This window comes from Schistocerca cancellata, chromosome 5, assembly GCF_023864275.1.
Source record: "Schistocerca cancellata isolate TAMUIC-IGC-003103 chromosome 5, iqSchCanc2.1, whole genome shotgun sequence".
Taxonomy (NCBI): domain Eukaryota; kingdom Metazoa; phylum Arthropoda; class Insecta; order Orthoptera; family Acrididae; genus Schistocerca; species Schistocerca cancellata.
The window spans coordinates 589,827,897-589,843,317 of NC_064630.1; the positions used below are offsets into that span (position 1 = coordinate 589,827,897).

Genomic DNA, 15,421 nt, shown 5'->3' on the forward strand with positions numbered 1-15,421 from the left:
TCACACTTGGTTCTCGTTGAAGCAAAAGAGTTTATGGTGGAGATATGATACCATCCTGTTCTGCATCTAGTTTACGACCCAGATCTGGATCTATGGGATCTCTTCTCAAAAAAGAAATAATCATAAGCCGGCACTCTTCTGAGCCCTTGGGAGTAATTTTGGTACCAAATGTTTGTAACAATTCTCTCAGTAAGACACATCATGACACCTTGAACACATGAAACACATCTTGAATGTGAGCACTCTAAAGAGACATAAATAGTAGGTATTCTTTTACATCCTCCAAAATTTCACAATGACGCTTGTAACCACTGTTATGACCAACGAAAACATTATGTGTAGGGCATCTAATCTCTTGACTTACGTTCACAGACAAAAGGTTTGAAGCTTTTTGACTGGCGCCACGCCTTTTGCTCAAATCCTTTGCAACAAGTATCACAATTTGCTCCACATGTATTGTGCTGACAGCGACACAGGAGCTTGTATGGATCATTTGGATCAGTTATATCACAAGTATCAGCATGTCCATTGCACACACAACGTCCACCAATACTGATGTCTTTAATGGAGTAAAAGTACTGAAAAAAATGCACATGTGTTAAATCTAACATCAAATATTTAGTCACAGTAATATAAATGCATTTATGTATGTAGAATTCTAGGATTTGAAAATTTTAGTGAAAAATCTCACCCTTCTGGTAACAGTTGGATCTTGCCGAGCAATTGACATGAGATGTCCTAGGAACGTTTTTGTGCGTAATAGGCGCAGTCTGACGTTAGTTGCTCGAGTCCATTCTTGTAGAATTGTAGAGTTGAAGAAATCATTTGCAGATGGTCGGTTATTTAGTAGGGAAACTACAATCTACAACAGCATTAAGATCAGAAATAAAACATAAAAATTTCAAGACTTCAAAGATATATCATTAAATGTACAATGATAAATTTTCCATAAAAGAGTGATAATCAAAAGAATCTATTAAGTATGCCAACAACATTTATAAGAATGCTACATTATTTCTCATCTAATGTACAGTTTGTGAAATTATGGCTCTGTTTATGATACATGATAGACTGGAGTGAATCATTTACTCAAGGCTTCACACTTTTAAACCAGAAGCCTGACAAACAGGGCCTCAAACAAATCCACAAATTTAAAAATATATTGTCACTTAATTAATTTATCAGTGTAATAATCCTAATTTTGTCTATAGAATATTCTCCTTCTCCTCTCAAATGAATCTGATTCAATTTAAATCCAGTTCTGAGATGAAACAACAACCTATTAAACATAACTTTGTATATACCAAATTCAGATTAGTTCACCTATCTATTTGGCAACATTGACTGCTTTTAATCCTTAAGCACTACAAATGTGTGAGTCCAAACAATGAATTGAGGCACTGAGAACCACAAAAAGTTTTTAGAAAAATATATATTTATAAAAATCAACTTTATAGACAAACCACCAGTCTCATAGGTCTGAACAATTTTTTAACCAAGTCTCAGCATCCTACATTTCCACTGAAAAAAATCATATACCCACTTTATGTTTGAAATAGTAATTAATATTCAAGATTATGTATATATTATTACCATATTTTACAGATTAGAAGACATACTTTCTTCCACTAAAAATTGTTTTCAAAATTCAGGTGCATCTTTTGTGCAAAATTAACATAAAAAAATGATTTAAAATTCCCTGTCAATAGTGAATGAGAGAGAGGGGGGGGGGGAGGGGCATGTAATGCATCTATTACATTTTTTAATTATTCTTATGTGTTGTTATCCACAACTTATCACTTGCAGGCCTGTCTCCATTTTTTGTTTGTTGTTCAACTGAGGTATACACTTCTACTATTTCTGAGACTGTGTACCTCTATTACAGAGGCTAAGCTGTTTCGTGTGATCAGTGTGAATGGTTACCTTTTTGGATCACTAAGAATTTATGTGGAACTGTATTACTGTTTCAAATAAAGGGAATTTATATGGAACTAAACTGTGTATACAGATTTTCAGTAGGATCTTATTTTCTGAACATGAATTTCATTGCCAGTGTCCTAAAAACTAAACACATCAAAAGAAATCTTTTATGATCTGTTGTCATAGTCATGTTGAAAGTGATTCTAGGTAGGTACAATTCAGTTGAACAAATTTAATTATGTACTTATGGAAAAAAGAGGAAAGAAATGTAACCAGAAAATCATTAACTTACCTCACCACCTTCAAGTGGAACAACTTTTGAATACTGTGTTTCGCAAATTACAGAGTCATCCCTAGTGATAGACTGCACACTTTCTGGACCAAAATACCTCTCACATTCACTGCAAATAATTCAACAATGAGATAATCTTTTGTTATTATTTGTGCACCAATTCAAACTCATAAACAAAATTCCAGCTCACCCAATAGAATCTGCAAAATACTGCCACGGCTGATACGTCTCACCATTATCAAGGGATCTTTCAAGGACCCATATTCCGGGACGAGGTGAGTTTGCCATTTTGATAAAAACATATGCAACATGAAATTCCTGTAAGCAAATAAAATTGTGTTAAAAGTGTTCAACACTTTATTATACTCTACAAAGTTGTTGTCATATCTCTGTAACAGGTATAACAGGGAGCTTCTCTTTACACTATGATCTGTAAACCTCATCCTGGAGAGGAACTTTCAGGGATGTGGAATGAATTGGGTCATATATCAAAAGGCAGGTGTGATCACTGCAGGCTACTTTTGTAAACTATACTGCAAACAAATTATGACTAGTGCTAATATAGTGATAATTGTGGGAACAACAGATCAACTACTTTGAAAAAAAGCCATTACTCTGTCTCTTCAACATCTCAGCTGCTATTTTCATCCAATACTTCAAACAAAACTTTTATGTAACTTTTCACAGAACAATATCAGCTGTCCACATACCTAAACAGATAACATCAGTTTAATACAGACTATAGAATTAAGTAGAATTCTGGGTTCCTTATTAATTATGGTGGTGAAAGAGTCTACCGCCCTAAAGAAACACAAAAACATGGCATGAATGAAGACCACTAGGTCCTGGTTCTTGCAATCCATAATGGCCTCACTAATTATGAACCATTTCTGAAGACTGGAATCCACTGGAGCATGGTGAACAGCAACAATGATTTTAAAATAGAGGACATAGCTGAGCCATAAATTGTGCATCCACAATCAACACAGGAGCATGCAAAAGCCTTGTGCAAATTGGGCAGACATGTTTTATCTGCTCCCCATGATATGTGGCTGAGGAATTAAAATACATTCAATGTCTTTACGTCTTCAGCCTCTATATTCTTCGGGTGCAGTACCCATATCAGTCTCTCATCAAATACGAGTACCAAAAATCTCACTGAACTTTTAAAATTGAGAATAGTGACCCTCATTGTGAGACTGGTTAGGTTAAAAAGAAACAAGAATTATGAGATCTTACCACTTTTGTTGAAGAGAGTACCATCACGACCAGAACAGTTATTGCATTTCAATAACCAAATTGTTCTTCTGGTTTCTTTAACTACTGATTTGGCAAAATCAGTGTCTGATAGTGGAGATTGCAATGACTGCCCAAGCAAGTCTAATAAACTGGTTGTTGAAGGTGCATTTTTTGACCTGTGTGCTCCTGGGAGTTATCATTTGTCTTACGGAATTTGTACTTTAGTGTATAATAATGCTCCGAACTTCCTTTGCTTTATTCTTGAAATTTTGGATTTTTTTGCACATAAAACATGGCGTTTACCTTTTTGTTGACACAGTGAAGAACTTTGTTTACTTTTTACAGTGAATGTTTCAGTCTTGATCTGAGTTAATTCTCTGCATGAAATAAAGCTCTCTCTTTGTTGTATGAGATACATTGTTCACAGATGTTAGCAACTCTTTTCGCAGATGCCATTGTAATTGAGGCTCTGAAAACTGCATTCAAAATATTCAGTGTGCGTTGTCCAAATGATTCATGTCAGATGGTTTACACAAAATCTTTGAATTCGTAGGGGATACTATGTCTGTGAACTGAGGCATGAATTTAATTACACAGAAAAACCTATATGATCATTTTGCATCATGCTCAGTTAACTGTCCACGGATCTGAATAAATAAAGAGGTTTCAGCTGTATTTTTCTCAAATCGTAAAATATTACCATTATACAATGGTGCATCTAACTGTAGCTAATTAGGGTCAAAATCAAGTAGGGCTTACAAGAGATACAAATTAGAAAATAAAGAGCTTCTGTAAAATGAAGAAAGAAAAATAATCAGTGACATGGAAGGATAAAATGCAGATGTGGTGGAAGTGTGGAAACATTTCTTTAAACACCATATATACCATGAGAAACTCAACATCAGCCCCCTTCCCCCAAAAATCTTCAGCATATTTGTCAGTTCTCCTCCAGTGATTTCACTATCAACAATAGTAAGTTACAGCAAGTAGTTATTTGGATGATCCATGTTTTATAACCACAATGTCTAGCTATGATTAAAGTTACTCTTGTATATTATTTGGTAATTAATAGCACTGTAAAACAACAACTTTTTTTAATGTTAAGTCACGACAAGATGACAATTAAATAAAATGTTTCACTCATTCTTGACTTAATTCCACATATCTGAGATCCTTCTCCGCAGGATTCATGGCACATGACTAGTGTAAAGTAAAGAACATCAACTGATTTACAAAACCAGCTCATTTTCTAGCTAAACACATTTGTAAATATTACATACTCAAATAAACATCTGCAAATTGTAAAGTGCTGTCACAAGCAAAATGGTTTAAGCAATTTTTAAAATTGAAATAGCATTAATTCTGTAATGAAACTATGTTGAATTTTTTATTTACTATGGTGAAAGTTTACATTTCTCTCCTAAATTTTTAGTATCAGAATAGAACATTTCAGTAAATAATGAAAATGTAATATCAGTTATATCAATATACATTTGGTGTATTTATGTATTAAAAAGCAGTGCAATTATGATCACTGGCAGTAATGATTCATTTGTCTCCTGGGGAGCATCATTCTATAGGCAGACCTACTCTAAACACAATACTTTTAATAGCTCTTTAGCAGTATTATTAGATTGCTCAACTGAATAAACTATCATATACTATCTCATCATGCCGTAATGTCTTAAACTATCTGTAAACATTGACATTTACTGCAGCTTCATAAAAGAAAACATATACCAGTACGTCTTAATGCTGGTTTTCTGTTTTGTGCTTTCAGCACTGACGAACAGGCCACTGTAATCTATAAAACAAATACCTTTCGTTCCTATTTTCAACAAAGCTAGAATGTTTTCAACTACAGTACACTACCTGAGATTCTATTAATGTATTACTGCTACATACAGAAGGAAGCAGGAATTTATGGTGGATTGTTCCACCACATAATTATGTTTTCGTTTTATACGGAAGTCAAATACCTAAGCTCTTCAGTCACATTGTTGGGTTCTGTAGTTGGGTTCGCTTAAGACATTGTTTCTGAAGACTTCGTGACAATTGCATGAGATTTATTTGATTTAATTGGTAATTATCAATTATTGGCGGAAGAAAATTTTATGGTGCCATCAAAATGTTATCACGTTAATTAACTGCAAGACCTGTAGCATGATCGACAATGCTAGTCGAATTTCGCTATCAACTGCAACGTTTCCAAGCAAATTCCTTATCTGTATTACTAAACAGCTAAACCCGTGGCATGGCCTCAGCTGCAGGTTGCCTATGTAACGGTTTCCTGGGGCAAAATATTTTTCTTTTCAATATCTTATACAGGTATTGACCGAATTTAAAAAGTTGTCATAATCTACACATTAAGAGCTATAATATTATATCAGAGGTTTAACACAATAAGTGAGGTGTTATAGTTATAATTGATTTATTAATTCATCCGATAAATCTTTCCAGATTGTTGGATACAGAACACACACACACACACACACACACACACACACACACATACACATTAATTATTTCAGTAGCTACATGAATTTTAGCTTTATCCGCAAAGGTTCTTGCAGTAGCTGCACTGTCTTCTTTCAAGCCTTTTCTATCTTAAATAATCTAGAAACTCTGCTACTGAATAGAAGCAATGATCCAATAAGAATGCCCTCAGGGTTTTACAAAAGAGTAAGAATGTATGTTACTTTATACGGAAGACTATTGTAAATTTGTACAGCTATGTCTCCTTTGGAGGTTTTATAGGCTGATGTCCTTATTACTGGACATGAAACTTTTCATTTCGTCTTGTATCATAAACTATGTATATGTCGTGAGGCGCTAATTATCTGGACTATATTCGTCCAGGCTTTGAGAATGAGAGAACTTAGCGGCTTGCAACAAACTTTACACATAATTACCAACCTTTACGAAACTTTTTCTCCCTGACATCCCTCAAAAAATGCTGAATGGAAAAAAAGTTTAAAGCTTACTAAATTTTCGTGTTCATGCAGTAAAATTAACGTTGTGGATCTGTCTCAGCACGAACTGTTTGCAAAAGCCTATGCCTCTTCGTTAATGTCTTGGCGCATTGCAAGTTCATCATTGAGTCTGACTAGTTGTATTGGTTGTGATCAATAAAATTAGAGATCAACAATAATATATTACTGAATGATGCGCTCGCAATTAGCGTTTTCAGCTGATATTAAATAAGAGCGGAAGTGAGTGCGGACATTAAAGAAATGATAGACTTAAGCATTAAACTCACTTTTTTAAATTAAAATTAGTAAAGGAACGTTTCCTTTGGCTTCTATAGGTCGATACAGTGGACGGGGTTCCAGTCCCAAATTCCAATAGAAGTAGCCCGCTTTCTACTGTAGCTTCGAAGCTAACATGTTACCGGTATTGTATCAGCTACTTCTCACATGACTGTCGCCAGATGGAATCAGTTACAGGTTCATGACAACATGCAACACTTTCCTGTTGTGAAGTCGTACTGATTCTTTAAACATCTCCCATAAAAATCACGTAAGAAATCTGAAATTAATGTTGGGAATATATCTCTATACAGCTGTTAAAATTTGTTCTTAATTATAATTATAATTAGGATCAGAGTTATCAGGTGAAATTTTTCCGTCTGGAAAAGAGTTTCAAACTTTCGCTCCATATCCCGAAAACTCAAGGAATTAATGTTTCTTCCTTGATTAACAAAACCCAAAAGAGTCGCTCGACAACGGATCTTACCAAAGTTGTGCATCGCATTGTTTGACACGTATACGCTTCGAGAAAGGTTTTTCCAATTTTGATAATATTTAAATCGAACCAAGTATAGAGTTCACAGTGTGTACCTCCCAAGAAAATCACGTAACATATGGTATATATCTCTATAGCGTCTCTAAGCATGTCAAAAATCTGCTCGTAATTTTAAATAAGGCAGGAAGGAGGCGAAATCTTTATGCCCAGAATAGTTTCCTACCTGAGAATACTTAGCGACAATACCTGACTCCCATTGTTGTAGACCTACCAAATGCAAATTTATTTAAATCGGACTGCATCTGAGCTGCCAGTGTTTTAAAGGTAATCTTCCGTATCATCTTTCACAAATAGTGCATCTCAGAAGAAGCCTAAAGATGGTGCATGGTAACGCCGAAAACGACTGCAAGTAATCCGAGATATTTAAATGTAGCTAAAGGATCCATACACACTCAAATAAAGAGAAGTAGTAGAACTGCATATGAGCAACAAATATGAAAACAACTGCAGAATGAAATTTTCACTCTGCAGCAGAGTGTGCACTGATGTGAAACTTCCTGGCAAATTAAAATTGCTTGCTCGACCGAGACTCAAACTCGGGACTTCCGCCTTTTGCGGGCAAGTGCTCTACTGAGTGAGCTACCCAAGCATCACAGACGACCGGTCCTCACACCTTTTACCTCCTTCAGTACCTCATCACCTACCTTTCAAACTTGGCGGATGTATCGCTATGAGGGAAGGTCGTGAAAGTGCTTGGGTAGTTTGATTTTATCCATACTGGATCAGAGGTCGTGGTTGTGAATGTCAATGTTAAAAAATATATCGGCTCAACCACTTGTTTATAGTGTAAAACACTAAGATTGACGCGTTTCGGAAGTCGAGCTTCCATCATCAGAATAATAAAAAGTAAAAGAACCTGTTAAAACTCGCTAAAATGGAACATGCACCAGGCACAATAAATTTTATTGTGCCTGGTGCATGTTCCATTTTACCGAGTTTTAACGATAAAATTTATTGTGCCTGGTGCATGTTCCATTTTAGCGAGTTTTAACAGGTTCTTTTACTTTTTATTATTCTGATGATGGAAGCTTGACTTCCGAAACGCGTCAATCTTAGTGTTTTACACTATAAACAAGTGGTTGAGCCGATATATTTTATAACATTGTGCTTTGGTAGCTCAGACGGTGTAGCGGTAGCCCATCACGCAGGGGCCCCGGGTTCGATTCCCGGCAGGGGACTGGGTGTTGTGTGCCCTTCATCACAACGCCTGCACGGTAGCTCAGCGCGTTCGGTCAGAGGGTTTAGCTACCCTTTGTAATTAAAAAAACTGAGTGAACGGGTCAACGAACAACCTGAGCGAGTGTCATCGGACGTCCGCCACGAACAAATTCAACGAACAATATAGAACAAACTGAGATAAAAAAGAAAAAGACGGCAGAGCACTTGATCGCTAAAGGTAATGGTACCAAGTTCGAGTCTCGGTCGTTCATAGAGCTTTAATCCGCCAGGAAGTTTCAGATCACTGCACACTCTGCTGCAAAGCGAAAATTTAAAAAAAAAATGGTTTAAATGGCTCTGAGCACTATGGGACTTAACATCTGAGGTCATCAGCCCCCTAGAACTTAGAACTAGTTAAAATTAACTAACCTAAGGACATCACACACATCCATGCCCGAGGCAGGATTCGAACCTGCGACCGTAGCGGTCGCGCGGTCCCAGACTGTAGCGCCTAGAACCACTCGGCCACTCCCCCAGGCTGTGGTTAAGCCATCTATCCTCAATATCCTTTCTTCCAGAAGTGATAGGCTTGTGTGTTTTGCTGGATAGTTTCTGCAACGTTTGGAACACAGGAGATAAAATACTGCGGAAGTAAAGCTGTGAGGAGAATCGTCAGTAGTGCTTGGGTAGGTCAGTCGGTACAGTATTTGGCCGTGAAAGGCAAAGGTTCCCAGTTTGAGTCTTGGTCCGACACACAGTCTTAATCTGCCAGGGAGTTTCGTGAAAACTACTGTTCGCAGGCGACATTCGGCGACATTACACAGAGTGGCCAAATGCCATCACTGAAGCAGTAATACTGTGCCAATTCGAGGGCAAAGGTCTGCCATCCCGGGTACCTGACTGGTTGTGCCAGACACGCATGTCCGCTGCGGACTAACGCGGCACGCTGACCCAGGTTTTCTGGCGGCCCACGGCGCGACAGGGTACGGCGTGGAGCGGTCGCTAGCGGACTTCGCAACCGACGCATACGGAGACTAGAGCTCAGGGACAGAAAGGTAGGAGACTAATGTTTCGGGATGCAGACTTAACCGATCAACCGGCTGCTATTACGGCAGGGCTACACCGCCTCCTGTCCTTCCTGCTGTAGTTCTGCGAGAATAATGAGCATGAGAACAGTGGCACTGTGGTTGCTTCCTTCTCGTCGACTTGATCTCCTAACTGAAGTGTGCAGGAGTGTAAGGCTAGTCGCGACTTAGTACAAAGAATGAGTGCACGATTTTGCTTTTGTAAAGTAGCATTGGCAAGGCGAAATAACCAATTATCTCCTTCACCAGTTGTGATACTCAAAGTTGGGTCCCTAGTCGTCTAACAAAGGACCATAAAGAGCAATAAAGGACCATCTATGCAGAATTGTTTAGACGTTACGTAGTTGATCGTGACAGTATTTTTGTCGAACACTCTCACAGGCGATAAAGCACTGGTTCTTCACTTCAAACCAGACACAAAATGGCAATCCATGGAGTGGCGCTAACTCTCCTCAGAAGAAAGAGTTCAGTACCACACCCACAGCCAGTAAATACATGGCGACCGTCTTTTGAGACTCTGAAAAGGTTATTCTGGTTGATGACCTTCTCCTATGGTGCACCAATAACCTGTTCAGCGTGTTCGTCGCCACAAAAATGCTAAGGACCGAGCGAGGTGGCGCAGTGGTTCGCACACTGGACTCGCATTCGGGAGGACGACTGTTCAAACCCGTGTCCGGCTATCCCGATTTAGGTTCCCCGTGATTTTCCTAAATCGCTTCAGGCAAATGCCGGGATAGTTTCTTTGAAAGGGCAGGGTCGACTTCCATCATCTTCCTTCCCTAATCCGAGGGGACCGATGACCTCGTTGTTTGTTCCCCCTCCCAAATCAACCAAACCAACCAACAAAACTGCAAAGGAACGTCTCCTTCTACATGACATAGCAACACCTCACACAAGTCTGCGCACCCAAGAGGAGCTCATAAAACTCCATTGGACTTTCCACCTCACCCACCCTACAGCACGGATCTCGCACCTTCCGACTTCTGTCTGTTAGGCCCGATGAAGGACGCTCAAACCGCTGGAAGTAGTACGTGGATGATGAAGTGATTCAGCAAGACGTTGGCTCCGACGTCGCCGGCCGCTGTGGCCGAGCGGTTCTAGGCGCTTCAGTCCGGAACCGCGCGACCGCTACGGTCGCAGGATCGAATCCTGCCTGTGGCATGGATGTGTGTGATGTCCTTAGGTTAGTTAGGTTTAACCAGTTCTAAGTTCTAGGGGACTGATGACCTCAGATGTTAAGTTCTAGGGGACTGACGACCTCAGATGTTAAGTCCCATAGTGCTCAGAGCCATTTGAAACATTTTGAGCTCCGACGCCGGTCAGTAGAATGCTGCATATGGGCATAGAGGCCCTCCCAGTAATGTGACGAAAGGCCATCGCATTGAATGGAGTTTATGTTGAAAAGTAGGATTTCGTGACCAAAAGAGTGGAGAATAATAGGGTGTACTGGAATCATGAATAAAACCTACCTGCTTTCAGGGGGAAAAAATGTTGCATTACTTATTGACTGTTCCTCGTACGGTACATGTTCACGACACATAAATAAATGGAATCATCTGAAGACGGGGTGAACATAAAAATCAATGTACTCTCAAAAACGCGTGTTTTGAGACATAAATTGTTGGCGTGTCGGGATATGGGTGCCAATCATATCGGTGCATTAACGCATTAACATTAACGTCATGGGCGCTGTAATTTTGACTTCATGCGCTAGGAGCGCTGCTGTCGCGGCACCCGATGATGCGCTCCGCGAGGTTCAGCAAGTACCGGTATGTGAATCAGACCCGTGGGTCACCAAAGTTTTCCCATGCCTCGTCTAAAACAGCCAGTTGCACTACTGATATAGCGCATTAGGAACTGGTCAGTCGCTGCAACTCCTACCATTGCTTTGTAAGGTTTCAGATTGAGTTTGTGCACAGTTTTGTGAGCAGACGCTGCTGTATCAGCTGTCTCAAGTACCAAATACTGCAACGTTTTTCACGGACTTCTTTCCAAGACTGTTTCAAACCGGCATATGCCATCCAATAGCTTCCCGCGCAACGCCAACGCCTGCGTAGCACGTGAAACGCCCTCAACCTTTAACTAAAATTTATTTTCTGTGCTGATTATAGGTTCTGTGTTTCATAGCACACCAAACATCAAGAATAACGTCTTTTATAACAAAACAATAAGATACGCGTTTGGACCATGCGACCTGCTTCGAGTAAAATGAAAGTTGTGGAACATAGGCAGAAAGTTTGCTTTCTAGTGTAATAATCACAGTGTTTCACCAAGAGACCACAGTCAACTAAAAATGACAATGGGTCCTACGCAATGCCCTATGTAATCTCCATGTGCCTATTTGAAGAGTCATTTCCTAGACAAAGAGCACATTTCCGTTTCGAACGGTGATGGCTGACTTTTGTTTTTTCTGTTTCCAATTTTTACGATTATAACGCCGTTTGGGCACTATCGCATATGAACGTAAAAATTCTACTTGGTGACCTGTGCCTCAAAGACAGATATCTGTTCGTGATTAGGACAAATTAACTAGCCGAGACAAATTAACTAGCCGATCCTTCTTTCGTCTTAAGCACGGGTATTCAACACTACGTAGATGTTTTGTACAAATGCATAATAAATGCCTCGTGAGTCATTGTTATGTGCCTGTGAACCATTTGAAATAAGAGCTGACCAATTTCGATCGCATCTGCAACACATTAACATCATATGGCCACCTCAACCTTGAGAATGGATCATTTGTTTATGCGCAGCATTCGTTTGATTACCATCTGATCTACACACAACAGATGGACCGTTGCACGTCGTATTGCACTTTTCTTTGTTTCCGGCTGTCAGCATGTGTTCACGCGGATTTGTGTTGTTGCTTTTGCTCTTCAGTCGCCGACGCTAAACTTTCTGGTGATGATATTCAGGAAATTATTAAGGGTTCCTTCAAAGAAACACGTCTCTCTTCGATTAAAAATGAAGCTAAACGTAACAAAGAGTCAGTGGAAGCATTTAAACCCGGAAAACAGTCACTGTTTTCGCAGTTGGTACGACGTTCTGGAGGATAAACTCAAGAAAGAGCCAAAATTCGGGTCGGAATTGGTCATTTACGCTAGAGAATACAGCTTCAAACGGTAAAGAAGTACTGTATCAAACTCATGAGGACCACTGAAACTGGGAAGTGCTTTGTATATTTGGCCCTTAGATGCATGTGAATAACCAGTAAAAATAATTAGTAAAGTACAATCCAAGTAAAAATTTACCACATGTTTCTACAGTGAACTGTCTCCATGATAATTAGGCAAAACAGTTTGCCTTGAAACCGATGAGTAATGGAAAAGGGCATACTGTAAAAACAGTCTTCTGATAACATATGGAGCTCATCAGCAGAATTCATTGTTAAATCTTTCAAATATAGTGTGGTGATAATTAAGCTTTCGCTAACTGAGAGGACCCCCAAGGAAAACGAGTAATCGTAGGACAATGAAACTTCGTGGAAATATTTGTAAGGCAAACATGCCAACTTTCAAAAGTGAAAAATCACGAGAATTTTAGCGGTGTACTATTGTGAATTACAACACATCCCTGACGATTAAAGTTGCAATAATTCAATAACTGTAACAATTCAATTACATTTGCTTTATTATTTACATTTAAATACTAAATAATGGACATACCTGAGCCTTCGGACTGTATAATTTATCATTCAACATGCCATGCCGAACAATATGAATGATGAGCTCTGCAGGTTTCTTTGGATTCACACACATTCAAATGAAGCACTCTCGAGAGAACTACAGTTCGAAATTACGATACGAGGAAACAAATTAGATTTCTGTTTTGACATTAGCACTGTTTTTTCATTAATAAATCACTGTTAAATGATCACACGTTTTCATTTCATAATGCGACCCATATTTGCATGGCATCTTATATCCGTATGACATCTTTCCCAAATTTAAATCAATTTTATACAGGATGTACATGTTAGGCTTAGCAAATAATCTGAATGGTTTATCAGTCTGAATTTGTCTGATTACTATAGTTACTTATTCAGCACACCCGTAGATGACTTAGCTTTCTTCAGAAACTCTGAACTAAATTTATCAGATTGTCGGGTAAGCAAGCGGGATAGTGGGGCGGTAAAAAGGAGTCAAGAATGAAATTGTCAAGCGGAGGGGCGGGTAGTAACGCTAAATATTTTCTCCCCTGAAACATTTATCTCTCTGACTTCCCTCTAAGCAGCTTAATTCCCCCTAAATTTAGGGGGAAATCCCATAACTTGGCAACAGAGCCTTTTAGACACAACAATGCTAATCACTTCGCTTGGAACAACTATCGCCTACTCCTTGTCCACGATAACTTTACGATTGCGCTGGTGCTACCAGAAACGGAGAAAATTGGCACTAGTTGAAAGATATTCATTTGTCTCCGAACGTTGCCAACGATAAGTTCCTTACTTCCTTGTAGATACGAAGCGCGAGCTACGCCTACTGCCGCTCCCGACAGCCACCGCACCAATCTACCAAGTTAACATAGACAAGTAGCAGCCATACCTTGTCATCCACCAATATATCGAAGTCGCAGGATTTTCAAATAGTAAGGAAAGTATTGAGACTGCTCTGAAAATCAGGGAGATCGGTCTTCACTGTCGGGAGATCGGGAGGAAGAAGGAAAAATCGGGAGTCTCCCGCTTAAATCGGGAGAGTTGGCATGTCTGGTAAGGTCATGAGGAAGAGAAATAAAGAATAAACTATCCAAAGAAATACATTGTAATTTCCACATGCGGGGGTACATCTGACAATTGCGTCCCATGTTTACGTTGCAGCCTACGAACGTTTCTCAATGTGACCACAATTTGCATCCACGACAGCTTGGAACAGAAGTAGAGATAGCATTTCATAATTGTCCGCAACATTTTTCGAACGATGGACCACGCTGTCGTGACACAGTTCGTGCGCTGTTTGAAGATCGCAAACTGCGTCCAGCATTCTCAGCCATGTCAACGATAACTTCACCAGTTTGTTGCGCAAATGACCGTCGGTCTCTCCCAGGAGCAATTGCCAGTTAATTACAACTTCTGAATCATGTTTTTCAACCTCGCCGCGGAAAGAAGACCTATCCGTAAACCTTTACTGCGTCGACACTCGCGAAGAGCAGCAGCGCTATTGCTGTTACTTTGATTGAATAGTTTAACGAGTAAAGTCCTGCCCATTTTTCCAGTTCCATGTTGGCTGTCTGCAACTTTAATGCACACTGGTGCTTCTGTTTCAACCCTACGTCGCCGTACCAGTACCGGCGCCCGATGGCACGTCACGACAGTAACACTACTACACAAATCCTGTAGCACAAAGTTTGAACATCATTGTTGTAAAGTTGGTAATCCATACAGTAAATAATTTACCGTCTACATTAGCTCAAGTAGCGAAAGTTTAATTAGAACCACCCTGTGAATATATGTCGGCGCAGCTAGATAAACCATTTGCAAGTTAGGTATTTACGAAAGAAAACAACATCAAAAGCTTACATAGCTACAAGGCGCCATGTGATAGTCAAAGCAATCAGCTTTTCGTGCTAATTTCTGGTTTCATTTAAACGAAAACTGGGATTCTGTCCATTTCCTCACCGACTACACAATTTAGGTACACAAACTACACAATAAAACTACATCCAAGTATTAAATCTGAATTTTGCCCCTAGGGAGGGCTAATGCAACTTGAAAGCAACGAGTATCGCTTACACTACTAGCCATTAAAATTGCTACACCAAGAAGAAATGCAGATGATAAACGGGTATTCATTGGAAAAATATATTACACTAGAACTGACATGTGATTACATTTTCACGCAATTTGGGTGCATAGATACTGAGAAATCAGTACCCAGAACAACCACCTCTGGCCGTAATAACGGCCTTTATACGCCTGAGCATTGAG

General features: G+C 39.3%; 1 protein-coding gene across 1 annotated transcript in view; it reads right to left on the reverse strand.

Annotated features, from left to right (window-relative positions):
• LOC126188961 (laminin subunit alpha) overlaps positions 1–15,421 on the reverse strand; it is a 364,582-nt gene that overhangs the window by 266,988 nt on the left and 82,173 nt on the right. The window contains exons 2-5 of the mRNA XM_049930722.1: positions 2,403–2,530; positions 2,213–2,321; positions 692–862; positions 365–578 (exon numbers count right to left, since the gene is read on the reverse strand). Coding sequence (XP_049786679.1) covers positions 365–578; positions 692–862; positions 2,213–2,321; positions 2,403–2,500 — 592 coding nt within the window. The 5' untranslated portion in view covers positions 2,501–2,530. The remainder of the gene's footprint in view (positions 1–364; positions 579–691; positions 863–2,212; positions 2,322–2,402; positions 2,531–15,421) is intronic.